Source organism: Exophiala spinifera (genome assembly GCF_000836115.1).
Source record: "Exophiala spinifera strain CBS 89968 unplaced genomic scaffold supercont1.3, whole genome shotgun sequence".
Lineage (NCBI taxonomy): Eukaryota > Fungi > Ascomycota > Eurotiomycetes > Chaetothyriales > Herpotrichiellaceae > Exophiala > Exophiala spinifera.
In genome coordinates this window covers 2,867,768-2,889,510 of record NW_015622515.1, presented here as the reverse complement: position 1 = coordinate 2,889,510, position 21,743 = coordinate 2,867,768, and the positions used below count along the sequence as shown (strand labels likewise).

Sequence of the window (21,743 nt, the reverse complement as noted above, 5' to 3'; positions counted from 1 at the left end):
TTGAGGAATGTCCAAACGAGTATGCTGACTTATTCTGGCCGCAGCGCAAAACTCAGAGCAAGTGCATTTACTCGAAGTGATAAAATCTAGAGAAGGTGCACGGCGCGCTCCAACTGGTGGACCAGATCTGAAGTTGGTGTGAACGACGTCGTCAGTCACAGTGGCCCCTTTACAAGTTTGCGTTGATAGGATCTGGCCTCAGCCAATACCCAGATAGGTCTGTTAGGGTTCGGGTTCCTGCAGCTGAAACGACCGCGATATGGCGTTCCGCCGGCAAAAGATTGCTGGTTCCCAAGTGGCCTAGGGAGAAGAGCGTGATGACCAACAGTCTGGAGCACGAAGTATTGTACACGCCGAGGACGGAGTCAAGCAGATGACCGTTGACGCCTCGGATCGTCAGGGTCCAGACACTGATCGGCAGTTGTTGCGCGTTTCGTTAAGAGTGCTACATTGCGAAGGCCTGGGTGTGACTGACGAGTCATGTCAATCGAATTTATCATGGGGGCTCGAGCGACGAGCAAAAACATTCGATCTCGTTGGGCCCCTTTCGCCTTGACTTGTTCGCCTACGTCTGATATAGTAGCACTCTCATTCAACTTATGGAGCCGAAAGAAAGAAAAAGAGGGCAGATGCATGCACTCCCGGGGACCCAGTTTGGCTAAGCACATGGGAATCGCCGCGGCCTACGGCAGGGGGCGTGCATCTTGGGTAAGGTTCGTGTGGGCATTGCTTGAAAAGCACATTTGGGGAGCTTTGACTGGGGGTCGGAGCTAATTACAAAACTAGCTGGATTAGAGGCTCCCGCCGAAGCGCAATTACAGTACATGAGGGTAACGTTTCATGAAAACGTGGGTGTTTGTTTGAGCCTTTCGATTTGGATCTGAAACTGCGCGGCCCTACACTCGGTGAACTCCTAGATTAATCACTCGCACAGACGCAGGTACGGATACAATACCTACCGTAGATGAATTAGTAGGTCACTCACGAGACGCGGCTCAGGAATGCAAGGGTCCCTATCTAAGTACGGAGTCTGGATGAATCTAGGTGGGCATGATACCGTACTCCGTACTGTAGTCCGTGGTACGAGGTGTAATCTCCATAGGCTGCAGCCGTCGCAGAGTGGAAATTGACAATGCGGCATGAGAGCAAGCGAGCTCGCACGTACAGTACAGTAGGAATTACTGGAAACCGTGAAAACGCAGCCCTCTGGGACGCACAGTACTTGCGTCCAGCAGGCTGTTGCTCTCGTAGACTCCTGGGCCCTGGCTATTGATTTTAGGCATCGGCTTCATGCCCGATACCCCCAAGCCCACTTAAAAAACCAACTACACGTTGAGACTGAGATACGAGGATGATCAACACCTGTATCCACCTTTGTTCGAGAGCTGTGCATCAACCGACAACAGGTGAGCGAGGGCAGTGGTTCATCTGACCTGCTGCACTCGTGGTAGTTGTATGATGTGCTATTGTATGCCCACCACCATCACCACCGTTCAAACACCAAATCCTCCCTCCTGACATTCGCCAGGACCCAATCATTCCCCCCAGACGACCTTCGCCTATCCCGGCGCTTACTTGCACACTTGGGTTTGTCGACTGTGGCGCTTCTAACTGGTTCGGGGTTTTTGCAGGACCACGAACGGCCAACCTCTTACACTTCTCGTTAGACCCGTCTGCGCGATCCCACGCCTTTTTGCCTTCGTTTTCCACGGCGCAGTCTACCGCTGGCCTGTCAGCGGTGTCCAGGTGTTCTCCCTGATCCTCATGGCTTGAGGCTAGATTACCTAGGTTCCTCATGCTGCCGATCACTCATTTCCTGACATGTCGACGCTGAGCGAAGCGACATCCCGCTCACCCCAGATCCGTTTGAGCCCATCAGCCGCCACTGTTTCGTCCCCTACACCGACTGACCCTCATACCTACATCTCGACCGCCCGCAGACCTGCCCAGAATGTCCTGGGGAACAATCTGATTCCTCGAGACTATCTTTCCTCGAGACCTGGTCCTGGTCAATCAAGGAACTTTGCAGACACTGCCACTCCCACTCCCCAACAGATGAGTGCCGTGCCTGATACAGCGGTGAAGAGTGCTCCAATACACATACGGCAGGGCGAATCTGCTCCAGCACGCGACCAGTCCGGCAGCATTGGTACAAGCAAGCCCGGTCTGGATGCAAGTCTCTCTTTGAACCTCACCAGCTCGGGAAACAACGAGCAGCCTGCCCTGTCCGAATCTCCGAAGTCATATGGTTCGCTCGCAACGAGCGGACCGATAGTGACGACCATGCCTCGCACGTCTTCCATAGATTCGGCCATCTCGAGCATCTCTTCCCAGTCGCACGTTCAGAAGCAACCAACAGACACAAAGGATCCATCCAGGGAAGAAGTTCTGAACCTAATTGCTACGGCTGGCTCAGCGGAAAATCTGGTTCTGCATCTCTTGAGGGACAAGAACCATGCGGCAGCACAGAATGCGCAATTATGGAAACTAGTGGACAAGCAAAGAAGCCTGCTCCTGGGTCTAAATAAGGATTTGGAGCGAGTAACGAAGGAGAGGGAGCGGTACAGGAGAAAAGTCAAGGAATTACAGTCAGAGACACCAGCGGTTCCGGTGAGCGTTCGCCCAGGCGACGCCGAGTCGCCACGATCGGACAGCGACATCCCGAGCACCTCGCAGGACACCAGCGCCCTATCGGCGTCCGAGTCGAAACTAAGGGCTGAGCAGAATCAAACGCCCAGCAAGGCCGCGCCAGTACAAACACAAAGCTCGCCGCTAGACCCAGCAATGATGCCTCCTCCCCTTCACCTGCAACAGGCACCGAAAATCCAGAACCTCGCTACAGACATGATACAACCTGTCTTTGCTTTAACTGAGGCGACTCCGCTCTCAGATAAGCCCCCAAAGTCTTTTCAGGCTTCCCGGAAGGCTCCCCCAAGACCTCTTGATTTACGCCCCACGAAAGAAGAAATTGCGAGTACCGAGGTGGTCATCAGTGATGGGGATGATGACGAACAACGAGGACCCACGGAGCGTGGTAGGCGGAAGACACGAGAGGAGGACGACCGCGAACGTGAGCTACTTGTCATGAAAGAACAAGAAGCTAGGAGCCGCTCCAAGAAGGAAAAGAAGGGCAAAGGCGAGGCGACAGAGGTTGTGCTAGGTGATCTGCCTCTTCCGCCACTACATTCACCGCCCGCTGTGCCCAAGCAGGCTTACACAAGTGAACCCAAGACACACGACCACCTATCTCCCTCGTCGACCCTTTCAGCTGTTTCATCAACTCAACTCTCGGTTCCGCTAAGAAGCTCTGGCCTTCCGACCAGTCCACGCCCATTTCCCCTTATGGGAGCTACACTTCCAATGTCGCCACGAGCGCCAAAGAGCAATTTCCCGTTGTCTCCTAGAGCGCCCAAGCAGGCCCTTCCAAACCCTACCACACCAGGTCAAGAGGCACCGGCTCCTGGCAGCCAAAAGAAGGTTGGTCCGTCGCAATTGATGAAGATGGACACGAATCAGGTGAAAGACGACCATGGTCGAACCCAAGTGCACGAGTCCCCCCTGAGTCCCGACGACGCCCCGCCTGTGAGTCGCTCGCTTGTCAGCCCAACCTGGCCTGACTTCCTGTTGCCTCCCAACGCTCTTCCCTCAATTCAGATCAAGGTGGCATCGTCGCGGCTACGGCCCTCCAGGAATAGTATCTTGGGGGTAAAGGGGACGGAGGAAGCTTCGGTGTTTAGCCTGTCCATTTTTGAGCGAGCGACTTCCTCGGAGCTCTGGCGCGTTGAGAAAGTTCCGACATCGCTTCCAAGTCTTGACCAGCAACTCCGCCCCCGTTGCGCAGATCTACCCAAAATACCGGAACGGAAATTGTTCTCTGGACACTCTCCGGTCATAATTGATTCGCGAAGAGCTGCGATAGAATCATACTTTGAAGAGCTTCTGGACACACCGATGGACGAGCAAGCCGCTGCGGTAATATGCAAATATCTATCTACGGATGTGATGGATTCACAGCTTAATTTGCCAAATCATAAAAGCGAAGAGCCCCAGAGTAACACCAAGCCCCCACCCAGTGCTGGCATTCCAACAAAGTCTGGGTACTTGACCAAAAAAGGCAAGAACTTCGGAGGATGGAAATCCAGATACTTCGTATTGGATAGTCCGGAGCTGAGGTACTTTGAGGCGCCAGGCGGCGCTCATCTAGGAACGATCAAGCTGCTCAATGCACGCATTGGTCGACAGACACAGACTGATCCGGCGGCAAACGCTGAAGTTGACACGGAAAACCAGTATCGGCACGCCTTTTTAATTCTCGAGCCGAAGCGGAAAGACAACAGCAGCTATGTTCGTCATGTTCTCTGTGCGGAAAGTGATTTCGAGAGAGATGAATGGGTTGAGACCCTTCTTCATTACATCGATGAGAAGCCTGCAGAACCCAAATCTCAGTACGGTGCAGGCGTCCCAAGCTCACAATCCAAAGATGCCAAAGCTTCTCATAAGTCTACCGTTGAGGATGGAGCTTCGAAAGGGGCCGCAAGTCCAAGGTTCAACCAATCCCAGAGTGATACACCGTCGCCATCCAATGCATCCAGTCATGCTTCTGAGTTTGCACAAGAGGCAGCCCCAAAACCGGTCAATATTTCTGGTCCGATGAACGGAGGTGTCATCTCAGATGCTGGACTCTGGGGGAACAAATCAGCCGGGCATGGCAGTAGCAAGGAACGGGAGCAGAAGAAGCGTACTCTCTTGGATCATTTCAGGAAATCGTCTTATGAACAACTTGCAGCGGCACCGCAGCCGGTTCAACCAAAGCGAGCTGACCACGTTACGCACGCTCACCGAGGTGGGCATGTCAGACCAGTCTTCGGCATGCAACTTCAGGAAGCTGTCGAATATTACTCCCCTACCGATGTGGACATATATCTACCCGCCGTTGTCTACCGCTGCATTGAATATCTTCGAGCCAAAAATGCAGCCAGCGAGGAAGGTTTATTCCGTCTCAGTGGTTCCAATATTGTCATCCGAGCGCTCAAGGACCGCTTCAACACCGAAGGGGACGTGGATTTGTTGACAGACGAGGAAGAATACGACGTGCATGCCGTTGCTTCACTTTTCAAGACCTACCTGCGAGAGCTCCCCTCAACAATCTTGACCAGAGAGCTGCATTTGGAGTTCATCAAAGTTCTCGAGTTGCATGACAAAGCTCAGAAAATCACCGCCTTCAATGGCTTGGTTCACCAACTGCCAAGTGCCAATTTTTCATTGTTGAGAACTCTTTCGGCCTATTTGCTAGAGGTAGTGCAAAACTGTGATCGCAACAAGATGAGTGTGAAGAATGTTGGGATTGTCTTCTCACCTACTCTCAATATTCCTGCCCCGGTATTTGCGATGTTCCTGACCGAGTTTGAGGCTATTTTCGAAAAGACCAGCGACGCAGGATCTGTCCGTTCGACTGACATGGATCGTGAAGGGGCTTTGACTCCCGAGGACATCCGATCCCCTCGTCGCATGATGTTTACCGACCTCCCGACTCCAGCGTACAACCAGAGTAGTTTCTCTCACAACTCGAGCGCCACCGGTGCGTCTCAGGGTCAGACGGCAGACCATCAGACCGACAGCACCAGCGATGTTGGCTTTTCGCCCATCCACCCATCCTACGAAACCCGGAGCTACGTATCGATCCCGCACGACATGCCCATGCAACCACGCTACCCTCCCCCGCAGCCACCATCTGGTAGCTACCGATATGGAGGATCGAATAATATGCTTGTCCCTGAGAACGCCGCCAGCGCCAAGGCCAAACGTCGCGAGAGTGCGATGTTGTTCCTATGAAGCTGTTTAACGACGATAATACTACGAGGTCGTGGTTGACTGGGCCATTTTTCAAGCAAGCGTCTTGGCCACTCCATTGTTTCTTTTCTTCTTTTTGTACGGTCTCGTTTAGAGATACCCAATACTTTCTTTTTTTTTCCCTTTCCAGCGGGTGAGCGTACATGTGTGTGCTACACAATTTGTTTTGTTGTGAGGAAAACTGAACAGCACTGGCATTGTGAGCGCTTTAGCATATGGAGCATTGTAATTCTATCTGATAGTGGTGGCGGAAAAGGGGTTGGACAAGCCTTTTTTTTCCATGTCAATCACCAATGAAGGGAGGGTGGTTTCTTTGTAGTTGTAGGTATGAGAAGGAGAAATTGGAAAGAGAAAGAAGGAAAAATACGATGGGATGAAATGAGTAGGACAAGAGATGGATGATTATTGACATGTCGGGATACGGATACAGCCTACAGGGAACCAGGTACATAACTACCTGAGGTAGCTCATGGACCTGTTTACCTCCCTAGAGTTATCTGAATGTGGTTTTCTCTTTTCCACTGATGCAATGACTTATTTATCACAGATCTAGATCTCTCCCCGCGTCTCGCGAATCGCCCAGCTTTCTTATCTTTTGGCTCAGGTACAGTGCGTGAATCTCCCGGACCAGATCAGAATAAGTCTTGAACTGCCGAGCGAAAAGTCGAGACGGCGACCACTCACATCATACCTTACTATCAGTGACGAGTGATGAGTGATCACCCACTTGCGTGTCGTTATTGCACCATCGAGAGGCACCTACCAACCTCTTACATTTTGATAGCAGTAATGATGATAATACGGCCGTGGACGTTCGTTCCAATAGACGTCCTCACTTGTCGTCCCTCGCTAACTAAAAATGACCTGAGCTAGCTTGGCTACTCCGGGACCTAGGTCAGACACAGATACTTTGCAAGTGGCTTGAGCTCAGCCAGGTGTCTTAGATAAGGTACGAGTACCTGAGGTAGGTACTGTAGCTAAAAGTCTGGCCAGGTCTCTCCAAGTTTATTTTGTTTTGTTTTGTTTTGTTTTGATTCGATTCTTTTCGTTTCGTCGACCTCGGCCTCGACCTGGGTTGGTCCTCGTTCATGTTCCCCGTGCGCAGAATAGGAAAAAGAAAGTAGTGGAGAATTTCAATAGCTGGATACCTATCTACCTTAGGTACCCTAGGTACGAACGGGGGGATACGAGAGAGTTCAGCACCTGGTGAAGTCTGGACACTGACACTTTTTGTGTATTTTGCACCCTCCACATATCTATCGCACAGACAGATCACGCACGTTTCAGGTCAATTTCACTTTTTGGGAAGCCTGAGAGTTTAGTAGAATAGTTAGGGGGGTTTTTTTTTCTTTCTTTCTGGAAAGCGAGGATCGGATAAAGAGCTAGACACGCCAGGAGAGAGAGAGACGTAGAGAGTCAGAGAAAGAAAGAAACCAAAACCAAAACCAAAAAAAAAATGGCACCAACAACAGGCCTTGTCAACTCATTCCTAGCAGCCATCCAAGCCAGTCTGTCCGTCTTGCTGGTGATCTTCTACGGCGGCGTGGCGGCACACCTCCGGCTCCTCACGCCGGCCAACACGAAGGCCATCTCTAAGGTGTGCGTGCGCATGTTCCTGCCGGCGCTGCTGGTGACCAAGATCGGCAGCGAGCTGCACTCCGGGTCGGCGGGTCGGTACCTGATCGTCCTCGCGTGGGCGGTCGTGTGCCACGTAGTCAGCTTCGTCGTGGGCGTGGTCGCGCACCTGTGGCTCGGCATGCCGGACTGGACGACGGTGGCGCTCATGTTCAACAACACCACGAGCTACCCGCTGCTGCTGATCGGCGCCCTGGAGCAGACGGGCATCCTGACGGCGCTGATCACGGACCCCGAGAACGAGACGACCGCCGCCGCCGTCGAGAGGGCCAAGAGCTACTTTTTGGTCTTTGCGACCGTGTCGAGTTGCTTGACCTTTGCCGTCGGCCCGCGCCTGATCGATACCGAGCACGCGGCCGAGAGCGGTGACGGGGAGGCCGAAGAGGACAAGGATGATGGCGGCGGTCTACTTGGTGACGAGCGTAGTAACGAGGCGAATGGTGATGGTGCGCATGGGCATGACGGTACCAGTGGCGGCGGCGTCGTGGGAGTGACACGACGAGATCTCGGTGAGGACCACGACCGCCACCAGGACGACAACGAGGGCGATGAACATACACGACTCCTCGGCGGGAGCGTACTTAGCGTGAGCACCCTGTCGATCAAGCAGAACTCCTTCTTCCCGTCCACGAGGAGGGCGAGCGTGCTTGCTTGGGACGGCGACGAGGCCGGCCGAGGCCAAGCCACCGCGGACCTCAACCGTCGACCGAGCATGGTCCCTCGACGACACTGGATCCATTTGACCCCGAGGACGAAGTGGTGGTTGTTGTTCGTTTCGGACTTTTTCAACGCCCCGTTGCTCGGTGCCATCGTGGGCGCCGTCATCGGCCTGGTCCCGTCGCTGCACAGGGCCTTCTTCAACGACACCTACGAGGGCGGCATCTTTACCGCCTGGCTGACCTCGTCGTGGAAGAGCATCGGAAGCCTGTTCGTGCCGCTCCCCGTCGTCGTGGCCGGGGTGTCGCTTTACACGGCCATGAAGGAGGCGAGGAGGGCACGCTCCGACGGCAGGGAGGACGCCGGCCTCCCCTGGGCCACCGTCACGTTTATCATGATCGTCAGGTTCGTCGTCTGGCCTGTCGTGTCCATCTCGGTGATTTACGCCCTCGCGAAGAAGACGGGCGTGCTGGGAGAGGATCCCATGTTGTGGTTTGCCATGATGTTGATGCCAACAGGTATGTTCTTTTCGACGTTCGAATCACCAAAACCCTCCGAATGGGAGAGGGAGAGGGAGAGGAGAGCAATCGCTAATCTCACGGACTACACTTGTAGGACCGCCGGCTATGAAGTTGATCACGCTCGTGCAGGTCAGCGACGCCGACGAGGCCGAGGAAACGAATATTGCAAAGCTCTTGACGGTAAGTCTGGTGCCACCAAACAGAATTGAACACGATTGCGTTATGGGCGCATGCTGGTGCTGGTGCGGGTGCTGGTGCTGATGCTGATGCTGATACTGATTTGCTGTTCTAGCTGTCTTATGCCATATCTCCCATCCTGTCGTTCACGGTTGTCGGAGGACTGAGAGCTGCTCAGGCAGCCCTCTGATAGGAAGACGATCGCCATCACTGTGTGAGGTTTCAAAGGAATTCAGGCCCAAGTCGTATCAAAATCATTAACTCTTGTCGTCGTCTACAAGTCACGTCGTCCACTATATTGGAATAATTCTAACGCCCATCTCGTACAATGCTTGTTTCCAATCCGTCGGTTTTGCTGCGCTGCCATGCCCTGTTTGGCTCTCTTCCGCCCTCGCGTCAAGGGCATCCCAAATTTTGTACACCATGTCCCGCTGCCTGGCGTAGTTCTCAACCCTGTAACTCTGTACGCGAGCCCACCACTTCTCCCATCTCTTTCTCTGCTCTCCGACTGCTTCACAGCTAGCCACGAAGGCAGGCCAACTTATAGGTGCGGCAAATCCGCTCGTACTGTTCCGAACACACCCTTCTTTCAAATCCTCGGCTCTGTTCATGGCGTCGAGACACGCCGTTTGTTCTTCACGCAGAGTACGTCGATCGCAATCCTGGATGCTGCGGAAATAGTAGATCAGAGTTGCGTTGTAGAATGCCGAGACCTGCGCGTGGGCTATGGCTTGCATGGACGATGTGGTCTGCTCTTCGATAGAGGAAAGAGGTTCGGATTCCACAGTCCAAAAGGCAAGTTCGTCACCCACCCTTTCACACTCGGCGAGGAGTGACTGGGGAACGTCTTGACTGGTATGTCTGTAGTATGCGAGCGAGTTTGAAAGTTCTGTAATTTTGAATATCGCTCTAGCGATGGAAGGTGTGATGCCGTAGAGAAACTCGATGTTGCTATGGAGGTCGTTGAAATTGGATTCGCCTAGTATACCAGCGGCTATACCAGGGGCCCAGGGTTTGGGATCGCTGTTGTACAGTGCTGTGCGAGCAAACAGATTCAACATCGTACAAATACTGTCCAATTGTCTTGTTTCGTGAGTAACCAGGCGGGAGTCGTGACGGGATTCTTGCAAGCGCCGTGCGGCGTCGAGGTGGATCCAGTGATCTTGGGTTCCGCCGTCCGCAACCTAATAATCATTCAGACAAATCCACGCGGAAGAGATTTTACTTACATCGACTGAGACGAGGGAGAGGATCGCAGTCATGAGCTCCCTGTAGGTGCTTTTCTTGGTAGTCAGAGCCTTGCGTGCCGCTGATAGAGCAGTCTGCTTGTGGTAGTACGCAAGCTGAGATAGTTGACCTGCGTTAGATCTCAGGGCTTGGAGGTTGATCGCGGCACAGGTAAGTATGCTGTGGAAGACAGCGGTGCTTGCTATCGAGGCTTGGCTGCCGTTGGTCGCCATGTTGAGATCAGGGCAGCCTTGCAATGCTGTTGCGAGGTAGATTGTTTTGAATGGGCTTTGCAGATGATATACCGGTTGCATCAAGCATATCAAATATTGTTCAAAGTGATGCACAAGCATGGCTGTAGTCGAATTGGAGAAGAGTGAGAGTGGACGTTCATTGCTCAGACTCAGGCCCATGGACCTCGCACTGTTAGTTTCCGGGTGATATACGGCGACATGTAAGTCGTCCAAGGAGCTGCCGCCGGATTCGGCGAACTCAGTTGATGTCGTAAGAGGATAGTCGTCGTCACTTTCGAGCTCTATTCCCCCTATATCTCGGGTTGCTTCCCATTTCGATCTCGGATGATCAAAAACAGGTGAGTCCTCCATTTGTAGCTCGGTGAGTGACAGGCAATCTAGAACAAAGCCGCTAGAGATAGATTGTAGCGAGTCATCATCTGAGTTAGTGACTAGCAAGGTGGTTAGCCGGTTTTTTGGTGAATCAGCAGAATCGAGGTCGAAAGCAGTGGCATCATCATTTCCCCCCTCGACGCTCATTATCGGCAGCTCAAAGCTTAGATGGTTGAGCACAATCTCGGACGAGGACTCGGCATGGTCAGCAGAACTGATTGAATATGGCTCTTCAGCGACAGGAGCCACAATGTCTGCGAGCTTGATCACAGAGAAAGGTCCAAAAGTACCAGACCGATCGTGGGCAGCAGCCTGTTCGACTTCAGAAAGCGTCTTAGACAAGGCATGATGTGTGAGTGGTTTAAGTCCGATTTGGCCTATAAAGAGGAGATTAATCGACCGCACCGAAGCCGAAACATGAGTCGTCGTACCAGGTCTTATTCGTCTGCGAGTCCATCGTTGTCCTTCGCGAGAGCCTTGCTTTCCGTCGGTCTGCCAGTTCAACCGTACACCATATCCGGCACAATGTAGCCTCGAACGCTCGCAGTTTCTACATGACTCGGGCCTTTCGTCGCACTTTATGTGACGTGACCGGCATGTCCAGCAACTCCATAGCATGAGTAAGACGACCAACGCTAGGGATGATTGCAGAGCTTACCCAGTAAATGTGGTTGACCTGCGTGCCTTGACTGGGCTTTGACCGGCAAGGCTGAGCTCAACTGAGCCTGGTAACGCCCATGCATGTTCAGTCATCTCTTTCCAGTAGTCACGACTGCTCCATCTCGTGGTGTCTTTCCGATTGAGGAGAGAAGAGTGGAAGTAGGAACATAGCGCGACGGCTCCCTTTGTGAGGACGATGATATCTCCCCGTTCCTAGGAGCGGTACGATCAAAAGCTAGATTTACCGCCTCTACCGATACCATGGCATCGCCTCGTCGTCGTTTGCTGAGCGTGTGGTGCTTATCAGCGGCATGGAAATTCTGTCGAAGTCGCCGTGTGATTGGAGGGCAATTCTAGACTATCCCCTATTCGGATCGTAGCCAACTTCCCCTCTTGGTCTCGCGGCAACTTTCCTTGTGATAGACGATGGATGCTTCTGAGAAGCCGACAAGGAGGAGAGCTATATCAACAATGACCGTCGTCGAGATAGACCTACGATGTCTCTGCCACAACGCAGCTCCTTCCTCGATCCTGCGGTACCGTCATGCCTCTCGTTCGAGGTGAAGAGATTGCCGTTTGGGGGGACCAACACAAGGCCAACGGTCACTTTGGGACAGAGGAGAAGTCGACCCTCGCTATTGCTGGAGACTTCAAGGACATCCCGGTCATCGACATTTCAGGCATATTCTCTCCCGACTTGAGAGACCGGCAAGCCGTGGCTGATCAAGTACGCGATGCCTGTGTTCGGGTTGGCTTCTTCTACGCCAAAGGTCACGGTATACCACAAGAGATGATCGACAAGGCCTTTGACTGGGCCGAGAGGTTCTTCGAACTTCCCTTTGAGGAGAAGATGGAGCTTTTCATCAACAACCAGGACAACTACCGCGGGTACACGCCCATGTATGGCAGTGGTAAGCCGGACATCGATGGACTAGCCAGTGAGTATCATGCCCCTTCGAAGCGTGCTTCTGATACTTAACGTACGTCCTGTATCACATTAGATGCCAACGAGGCCTTCGACTGGGGTCTCGACTCCAAGTTGAACGATGACCCAGAATACGCTTGCTCCGACCCATACATGAAAGGGAGCAACGTCTGGCCCGAACGCTTGCCTGGGTTCGAAGAGCACCTGTCCCAGTACTACTGCAAGCTACGAGATCTAGGCCGAGTCATGGCCCGTAACATTGCATTGTCACTGGGTCTTAGCGAAGACTCGTTTGAACCATACCTTACTCACCCAGGTTGCTCTGCCGTCGTGGCGCATTACCCTCCCATGGACATGACGAGCACGAAACTCGGACTGGATCCTCACACGGACAATGAATGTAAGAGGAGGCTTGGAACGTCGCAACCCAAAGCAAAACATACATTTCTGCATGCTGACCCGAAGCCTGGGCATATCTAGTCATGACGTTCCTGGCCCCGGGCAAGGTCAGAGCGCTAGAAGTCCTCAACCGCGACGGACAATGGATTTCTGCGCCACCGATAGAGGGCACGTATGTTGTCAACGTCGGTGACCAACTTCAACGGTAAGCAAGACGGAAGTGTCTCTTTCTATTTTTTTTTCCTTCTCTCTGTGGCAGGAAAGATCGAGGCCACCTGACAACCGATACTAATCGTGTTCTCGCCCCTCACCAGCCTCACGAACAACCTGTACATATCCACCATGCACCGCGTCATCAACCATACCGGCGAAGAAAGAATCTCTGTCCCATTCTTCTTCTCCGCGAATTGGGAGTGTCTAATCGATGTGAGTATCCGGACCTGCCAAGCTACTGCTGCTTGCTGTCCTCTGCTTGGTGCCTCGCTCGCTAACACTTCACTTTTCTATTTGTCTCTCAGCCCCTGAAGCAACTGCTCGACCCTGACGCCGAGATCAAATCGAACAACGTATCAGCAGGACAGGTAAGTTGACCATTCCACCAGCCCCCTCTAACATGGGAGAGAGACGACTGACCCCTTTTTACCCTCGGCTCCTACAGATGTACAAACACACCATGATGGCTTTGCACATTCCTGGTGACAACAACCCCATCTTCCAGAAATATCTCAAGGTGGCATAGCTTGGGGAGAGATGGGATGAAACAATTTGCATGCTTATAAACGAGAATGACTGAAGAAAGGAAATTGCTTTGATCATATGAATCTTATTTCATTCATCGTTTCCTCGTCGAAGTCGCTGTCTTCTTCTGTTTCTGCTTCCGTCTAGGCCCCTCATCTTCTGCAAAGTCACCGTCCTCCTCCTCCTCCTCATCGGCCTGATCATTATTTTTATGTTCGGCGGATTTTCGACCTCTTCTTGTCCTAGAAGGGACCTTTGTCTTGTTTGCTCCACCATCTTCTTCTACGGAATCACTCTGGACAAAAGCCGGCTCTCCGACACCATCTAGGATTTGTTCTTCCTCGTGCTCGGCCTCTTCAAACTCGTCCCCTTTTCTCCGCTTGACAGCCTCGCCTCTCAATCTCTTGAACGCATTCTTCATCCTGCCGGATTCCTTGCCTGTCCTATTACGTGGTGCCATGCCCTCAACGCCCGCATTGCCCGGACCTTCGCCACCCATCGCGAGACCGCTCATTGCCCCGCGCCCGGTACCGCCCACTCGGCCCCCTACACCAACTCCACCACTGAAGAACCGTGTGATATTGCTCTGCGTACCTTCGATCTCACGTTTATTCATATCTCTGATCACCGGCACCAGGATCTCGTCCGTACGCTCCTGGCTCCAGCCGATCGTGGCCATGAGGAAACTCCGCAATTTATCCAGATCCGGCACACCCCACTGGAACGGCTCGGGATCTGAATCGACCTCCGGGTTCAAATATGCCTCGTCGACCCTCGCGTCGGGAAAGCCTGGCGGGAGGAACAGTCTCTTCTGCACCGTGTTTCGGAACTTTCGCCGGAACGGTGTCGTAAGTTGATCTTCTAGATCCTGCGGCCGTCCAAGTTGAACACGACTGCACCATTCCTTGAACTCGGTCAGCGTCGCGAAGTCGGTCAGGATCTCCAATGCCGTGACGGGTCCTACGCCCGGGATGCCCTCTGTATAGTCGCTTCCCAGGAGATGGGCGAAGCGGATCAACCGTCGCCGGTCGAGTAAAAACTCTTTCTCAAGTTCGCTCGCAAGGTAGCACTCGACGTACTTCGCCGCATTGAACATATTCTTGTATATGCGCGTACCGCCGAAAAGAAAGATATCGGAATCATCGGTGACGATGCCGTCAACGAGACCGAGGCGAACAAGCTCAGCGCATTGAGCTTCTGCCTCCATTGGCGCCGTGATATAGGGTATGCCGAATAGGCGGAGTAGAGCTTGACACTCCTGCACCATGACTTGGGTTACTTCGTCTGCGTCACGGCGATCCTTCTTCTGCTGATTACGCAGTTGTTTCAGTTCGTTTTCGTAGTCGCGCATCGCTTGTTCGGACATTCTTTGGTTGTGCAGAGACGAAGCAAATCGTGCATGTTCTTCCGCTTCAACGGCAAGTTGGCGCATGAGTTCTTCCTCGGATTCAGACAGGTAGTCGAAGTCTTCTTCGACAATGGTACCCTGAGGCTGCGCACTATTACTGTCGTCAAGTATAAGTTGGTCGTTCAGTGCGTCGTCCATCGATATTTCTGTGGCAAGAGTCTGTTGGATGGCGGGCGCGGCCGCGGGAGGTGCGGACATCTGGACATCTTCGAATGCTTCACCCTCGTCGTCGTCATCCTCCTCAGCAGCAGAAGCCTGTTTTGCAGTGGAAGGTATCTTGTCTTTCGGCTCCTCATTGTCCACCGTCCCCAGAGATCCAGGTGTCGCTGGCTGTCCGTAATCAGACTCGCTCCAGTCTACTTCCTCAAAGTCACTGCCTGCTGCTTCACCAGTGGCTGGTTCTGCAGCCGAGGGTTCCGGAGCAGGGTTGAAGTTAGGGACGTCTGATGGTTGCGGAGGTTTTGCTTGGACTTTCTCCGCCACATCACCCATCGACATAGCATCCGTGTCGTTCTCTGCTGCAATTTGCCGTGCCAAATCGTAGCGCTTCTCCCTCTCCTCGTCCCGCTTTCGCTGTTCCTTTTCCGCTTTCTCGTCAACGATCAAGATATCATGCTGCGGCAGTTCGGGCTCGGAGATGACATGAGATTGCTGAGTCATTTCTGGGATCTCTTCTTCATCATCTTCCTCGATCTCGATGACGTGATCATCTTTCTTCTTTCCGTCGTCTTCTGCTTCCAGGTCAATGATCTCTTTCAGACCTTGCCGGCGAATTCTGTCATTCATGCTCGTATCTAGCTTCTGAGATTGTTCGATCCTATCATCCTTGTCCGGTTCCGGCGCATGCTTGAGATCCTTCGTGGTAGGAGCAGCGTTGAACCAGTCGGGCATTGGTTGAGGTGGTCTTTCTTTGCGGAAGGCGTCTTCCCCCAGATCACGATCGAACCCTCCTGATAAATCCTCTTCAATCTTCTTCGACTTCTTTTTACCAAGTAGGGAGTGCCCAAGATTGATGGACTCAAAGGGTAGGGGTCCGTCAAACTGTGGTGTTGGAAGACTTGGCTTCTGTATTGGGATGCGTTCTCTGACATTCGTCTTTGCAACATGCTTCGACTTTCTTGACTCTGCAAGTGCTGCTTGTAGATCGAAACCTTCGTCGTCATCTTCATCTTCAGCTTCAAACATCTTGGATTGTTCCTGTAGAAACCCACCAGCATCTTCTTCATCCGAAGCCTTTTCAAGTGACATTGCAATTGCTCGCTGTAGCTCATCATCCGTGTCTTCTTCAACGGGACCGGGCGGTAGAACGTCTTCGAACAAATCATCGGCCCCATCCTCCTCATCAGGTTTGTCCTCAGGCACGAACAGAGCATCGTCATCCTCTTCTGCAACTGCGTGTTCCCTCTGGCTTGTCACTTGCAAGGGTGCTGCCGGACGAGCCGACTCGATCCTCGAAGCCGCCTTCCTCGCCTCATAAACCGCCTTTCTCTTTCGTGCGATTTCCTCAACCGCATTATCAAAGGGCGCGTCTCTCTCCAGATCCGCCGCTTTCCTCTTTTTCGCCCACACTTTGGGAATGCGGTTCAACCCCTCGATCTCGACATCTTCAAAATCCTCATTCTCCTCTTCATCTTCTGTTCCATCATCGTCGCCCTCTTTCTCTTCCAGATCGATCGCAGTCTCCTTTTTGGTTCCTTTGCGATCGCTCACCACACCAAGCGCCCATCCTCCTTCCACACCATCATTCTTCACAAGGATGTACTCCTTTCCTTTCTCACCCGCGATTCTGCCACCGCCATGCATCAACCAATCTCCTTCACTCATCCCATTTATACCCATGAGCCTCTGCGTCAACTCGTTTCTCTCCTTTACGCGCTCGATTTGAAACTTGCTGAAGGCCATCCTGTCTGGAAACATTCCGTCCAGCTGTTCCTTGCTATACCCCATCCTCAAACGACTCCTCAGCCTGGCCGCGTTTAGGATATTGTACCGATCGCCCGGAGGCAGAGACAGGAAGAAAGGGCTCTCAAAGTCGATCTTGCTGAAGTCGTAGAGATTCACATCCTCGCCACTGTGGAATTGCCGCGCGTAGTCCTCCAGCTCAGCTTGCGACATGATTCTCGGGTCGTTTGGTGCGCCCATGTCTGCAATGCTGACATCCAAATCTGGGAGATGATACTGATCCTTCCTGCGGAACTTTTCGCCTCGTCCAGCTTGTCGCTCACGTGCGGACATGCCCAGCTCTTCTACGTACACCAGCTCCTCGTCGTCGGGCAACTCCTCTTGTTCGTCATCTCCTCTTGCAGCATTTGTGTCTCTCGCGGCCTTTCTTCGCTTCTCCTCTTCCTCCGCCGCTCGAGCGACTTGTACCGCGAGCAACTTTCCCGCCGTGCGCGCAGCATCTTCCCGTCTACCTTCCCTGCGCCGTGCGCGTTTTCGAATCGTCTCACGCTTGAGGATGGGTGCGCCTCCATCGAATACAAAGACAGGCTTGATCCCAAAGTACAGCAGTTTGCAGATGCGCCGGAAGAACCCGACAACATGGCTGTTCCGGAGCGCGTTGCCTTCTTTGTCTCTCACCGCTTTGAGGAATTGGTAGATCCAGATCGAGGCGTCGACGGCCAGACGTTTGCGATTCAATGAAGCCAGTTGTGTTGGGCGGGCCGTGGGTGCGACGACGGTCCATAGGCCCGTGACACCCATGTTGAGACTTCGAGACTAGGCGGCAGAGGGAATTCAATCATCGTGTGACACCACCGGCCAAGGTTTGAGGTGAAAAGTCCTCGGTGTACCAAGCCAGCCGAAGTGATGAAGACTTCTTGGGCGCAGAACTCATCGTCAGTTCTGACAATGCGCCAATTTGCAGCGTGACTTGGGTCTTTCATTGATAGTGACGACATTAGCACAAACGCGAGATCACGTGCTGATATCTGCCTGGAGATAGCATTCGGTACATGCCTGCAACTGAGCGACTGAGCAACTACAGGAGTTAATCGTTGCTAGTCTCTCTACTTGATATTATGCTCGACGTTTTCTCGTAAACGACAAACGGCCAGCCCCATTTTTCGTGTTGGCCGGTCCTACCCGATATCCCAGCGCCATGCTCATATCTGGTGGCCTCATCAGGGCCAGATGGTGGTTAAAAACAACATAAGACTTCCACCAATAATACAAGACAAGCCCGCAAATGATCTCAGGGTTTCCCATCTTCCTTTGAAGCCTCCGATGAGCCCGACGGCCCAACAAGTGTAGGTGCTATTCTTCTCTTCTTCGTCTTGTTTTCTTCCTTTTCGCTCTCGCTCGTTGCACTGACGTCCCTTTTGCCCAGGACACTTCCGCTGATGGAGCTAGTCGCAGAATGATGTCCGCCATGCGCACTTGCTGGTGTCTGCGGCGGTGTTGACATTGGAGGTATAGCCACGGGTGGACCTGAATTAGTAGCCGTCACCAGTGGTACATGACCCATCGTTGGGGTTGGATTGTTTTGTAGACTAGTTGTCTGTATGGACGCCATTGTGGCGATAGATGATTGGGAATTGGACCTGGCTGGGCTACCAGGACGAAGGACAAATGGAGCTGGAGACTGATGTGACAAGGGCCCTTGTACAGGAGATGCTTTTGTTAACGAGGGAGAGGCTGTGGCGGTAGGCGTCGGCATTGGAGTGGAGCCCGCAGATGAAGTGGGCAGAGGGATGGAAGTCGAGACAACAGGGTGGTTGTATGTCGGGTGAGGGCCTGTGTAAACCTGGCCCAGTTCTCCCGGTGAAAAGGCCAATGTAGAACAATACCCATCGGTTGAGGACATAAGCAGAGTTAATCCGTCGTTCGACCTAGAAACGATTAGATGGCCCAACTTCAATCACAATTTGGTATAGCTCACCAAGTCAGGTCAGAAAACGTTGCATAATGTAGATTGCTCACCACGCAGATGGGAGTCAATTGCTGGGTATCATAGACGAACACTGCATCCTGCGTAGCTACAGCGTAGACCATCCGATAAGGCAACGCGAAGACAGAGGAGGAGGAAGAATCGGTGTCAGTTGCAGGTTTTGGAGAAGGCGCTGACATTGATTCGGGAGCAGATGTTGCAGTTGAAAGAGAGGGGGGCTCCATGATCGACGTGGGAGTTGGAGCCGTGATGGCCTCTGGAAGCAAAGGTATTTCTTCGCTGGCTGAAGATGTGTCAATGGTGATATGGTTGGTAGGTTTTGTGGCTGAGCGGAGGGTATAAAGAACAGGAGAACATTTGACAGCAACGGACGGCTTCTTATGCCCGGGTAGATGCGCAATAGGAGGTTTGTTGAAGCCAGCTCGGGTGTAGATGTAGACAGTATTTGAGATGTCCTCGGTAGGCTTTACTGGGTCACCCGCACCGGGAAATGCTTGCTTGTAATGACCGGCAGGTGTGAATAGCAAGCTTCCATCCGGCGAGAAGGACAATCGACGAAAGAAAGAGGTCAGCGTTTCGTTGTGGTAGATATTTGTGTTCTTCACAGCCAGGCCCATGGCTGCGCTGAGACTGGGCGACGAGATCTCTGGTCGCACAGCTGGCAAAGGGAGCGATGGCGCGGGAGAAGCGGAGCGGCGAAAGGATGGGGATGATCCGAATGAGGAACGGCGGCTGGATGTGATCATCGGGGGGTCCATAGGTAGGGGTGTTGCCAGAGGCGTTCCAGGATTTGAGGGTGCCGGAGATGCAATGGATAGATTGTTGGCACTGGCATTCGATGCACGATGTGACAACTCGACTGGAGCGGGACTGTTTGAAGAGATCCGTCGAGCAGGTAAATCCATCTTGTTGAATTTGCCATGTGTCGAGAGGGTGGGTGTGCCATCCTTGAGCTTCAGAGCATAAATGTGTACTGATCGATCTGAGGACTGGGTCGCAACGAATTCGTTGAGGGGATCCCAAGCAACACCTTGAACGAAGTGGTTGTGTTCTGCTATTTGTCGTATCATGGCGCCTGCAAGAAAATCAGTATGGCTTCTTCTCATGTTGAAAGTGCATCGTCGAACCAGTATGTGCATTGAATATCCTAGCTGTGTTGTCGACACCGCCAGTAATGAAATATTGGCCATCCGGTGACCATGCTAGGTCATATATTTCGGCTCCGCTGGAGGTTCTGCACATGTGCTTTATCCTCCATGTTTCTTTATCGTCCGCGTGCTCTTCACTCAAGGTAGTTATTGCAGATTCAGAAGGGACCCAAAGAAGGACGTTGCCATCGTCTCCGGCCGAGGCTAGCATTTCTCCTGTGTTGCGTTAACGAAGTGTTCCACGACTTTAACAGCAGATACGGACCTTTGGGACAGAATCGAACGACATTCACGGGTTGGGTGTGTCTTGTCAGCGTTGATAAGTACGTAACCTTCCTCTCTTCTCCTGAAGCTTCAATGCTCCATAACTTAACCCCGTTAGCTGAGGTACAAAAATCGGTGGTTGTATTGTTCATACCCGGACATTGTTGTCACTGGGAGATCGGTCAGCAGGCGGATCTTCTGTGTGAATTGTGGCAGACTCACTTTCCAGCAGTCGCCAATCTACCCTTTCCCCTGGGGTCGAAGTGAACGGAGTAGATGGGCTGATTATCATTATGCCATGTTATGAGAAGCGGACCGGCCTTCATGATTGCATTTGTTAGTGGCCTCGTAGGCCACCTTTGAAACGGCACTCAAAATCGCCAGGTAGTGCGTGTGAAGAAGATTATGTGTGGTTGGGAAATCCGGCAGATCAATATCAGAGGTGCAGAGCTCTGTGGGAGGATATGGGTTGACAGAGGTGAGAGGCTGCAGAGCAGCGGAGGTGCACCTTGCAGCCGAGTTGGGACGCCAGATTTTGGAAGGATTCTAAAGGAGTCAAGGGTAGAGGGATCAAAGTGTGCAGTTTTCGATCACACACAAACAAGAAAGGTGGTCGTCGTTGTCAGAGGAAGCATAGGACAGAGTGAATGCAGACATGGGCAAAGAGGTCAACAGATTGGGTGCTGTGCAGACTGACTGAACGCCTGCACCAGCCTACTGCGAGGTGGAGATGACATGCTGCTGCTCCGTACAAATCTGCCCAGAGGCTGCGCCTGCAACCCTCACCACCCTCACCACCTCCGCCAACTGCACTCAGCAGCAGTAATCGCCAAATCTTCTCTTGCACGCGACGCGCCGTCCGCCTATCGCGTATACCAAGCTATTCATTAACGCTTGTCGGCCGCCTATTAAAAGGAGCCTCCACCACTCTCATCTCTTCGCAACTGGCTCTCCGGTCAGGGCAACGCAACTTGACAAAGAGTGAGCCTCCAATAATACCTACCAGTCGTTTCATCATGAGTCCTTCCTGCTAGCGCGTCTACTGTGACAATCAACTGTGTCGCTTGGTTACTTCTCTAAATGTTAACACGTCTTAAGCTCGGACGCTTGTGCTGATAAGAGTATGGATTCTTCTGTAAAACATTCCAACAGAGATATTTCGGTACAGCTGAAGGTGAATTCAGTCCATTGATCAAAAATTCATCACATTCCTGGTCGTCATCGTCAATGTCTAACCCCCCATTGACTCTCTTGTGGCCGCTTCCAATCTTCCCAAACCGACCAGGGTGATCCTGTTCAAGCACATTTTTCCCATTCTTCTCGGGGCTGGCCTTCTGCAAACCATTGCAGGCTTTTCTTTTGGCAAGTCCTGGTCCTAACACAGTATATCGTCCAACGCCACCGGTCTTTTTACACAATGTCCTGGGTGAACGCCATTCAAATGCTTATAGATCGACAGCCATGGAGGTGAATGCGCACCACTTCCAGATCAGAGCTGAGTCGGCCTGAGCTATTGAAGTCTGATGATGTCTCATTCATAGGCCGTATAGTGCTTTCAACCTCAAATTGAAAGTCTTTCATGCAATCGACTGGCACTTCTGGAGTTTGTGTATTCAGAA

The 21,743-nt window shown here is 52.5% G+C and overlaps 6 protein-coding genes across 6 annotated transcripts; 3 read left to right on the top strand and 3 right to left on the bottom strand.

Annotated features, from left to right (window-relative positions):
* Window positions 1-1,821: 1,821 nt before the first annotated feature.
* Window positions 1,822-5,832, top strand: PV08_04784 (uncharacterized protein; the record flags this gene model as incomplete). Its single annotated transcript, XM_016379128.1, has 1 exon — window positions 1,822-5,832. One exon carries the CDS (start codon window positions 1,822-1,824, stop codon window positions 5,830-5,832), a length of 4,011 nt encoding a protein of 1,336 aa, XP_016237805.1.
* Window positions 5,833-7,306: 1,474 nt separating this feature from the next.
* PV08_04783 (uncharacterized protein) lies at window positions 7,307-9,030 on the top strand (the record flags this gene model as incomplete). The annotated part of the gene is made up of 3 exons (XM_016379127.1): window positions 7,307-8,660; window positions 8,758-8,843; window positions 8,956-9,030. 3 exons carry the CDS (start codon window positions 7,307-7,309, stop codon window positions 9,028-9,030), a joined length of 1,515 nt encoding a protein of 504 aa, XP_016237804.1.
* Window positions 9,031-9,133: 103 nt separating this feature from the next.
* Window positions 9,134-11,150, bottom strand: PV08_04782 (uncharacterized protein; the record flags this gene model as incomplete). The annotated part of the gene is made up of 3 exons (XM_016379126.1): window positions 9,134-10,024; window positions 10,070-11,070; window positions 11,099-11,150. 3 exons carry the CDS (start codon window positions 11,148-11,150, stop codon window positions 9,134-9,136), a joined length of 1,944 nt encoding a protein of 647 aa, XP_016237803.1.
* Window positions 11,151-11,897: 747 nt separating this feature from the next.
* Window positions 11,898-13,416, top strand: PV08_04781 (uncharacterized protein; the record flags this gene model as incomplete). The annotated part of the gene is made up of 6 exons (XM_016379125.1): window positions 11,898-12,291; window positions 12,355-12,678; window positions 12,759-12,882; window positions 12,992-13,103; window positions 13,196-13,258; window positions 13,336-13,416. 6 exons carry the CDS (start codon window positions 11,898-11,900, stop codon window positions 13,414-13,416), a joined length of 1,098 nt encoding a protein of 365 aa, XP_016237802.1.
* A 93-nt stretch (window positions 13,417-13,509) lies between these two features.
* Window positions 13,510-17,526, bottom strand: PV08_04780 (uncharacterized protein; the record flags this gene model as incomplete). The annotated part of the gene is made up of 1 exon (XM_016379124.1): window positions 13,510-17,526. One exon carries the CDS (start codon window positions 17,524-17,526, stop codon window positions 13,510-13,512), a length of 4,017 nt encoding a protein of 1,338 aa, XP_016237801.1.
* A 490-nt stretch (window positions 17,527-18,016) lies between these two features.
* On the bottom strand, window positions 18,017-20,450 carry PV08_04779 (uncharacterized protein; the record flags this gene model as incomplete). Its single annotated transcript, XM_016379123.1, has 6 exons — window positions 18,017-18,653; window positions 18,704-19,787; window positions 19,840-20,076; window positions 20,126-20,228; window positions 20,279-20,294; window positions 20,347-20,450. The coding sequence occupies 6 exons, from the start codon at window positions 20,448-20,450 to the stop codon at window positions 18,017-18,019; spliced, it is 2,181 nt and encodes a 726-aa protein (XP_016237800.1).
* Window positions 20,451-21,743: the final 1,293 nt, after the last annotated feature.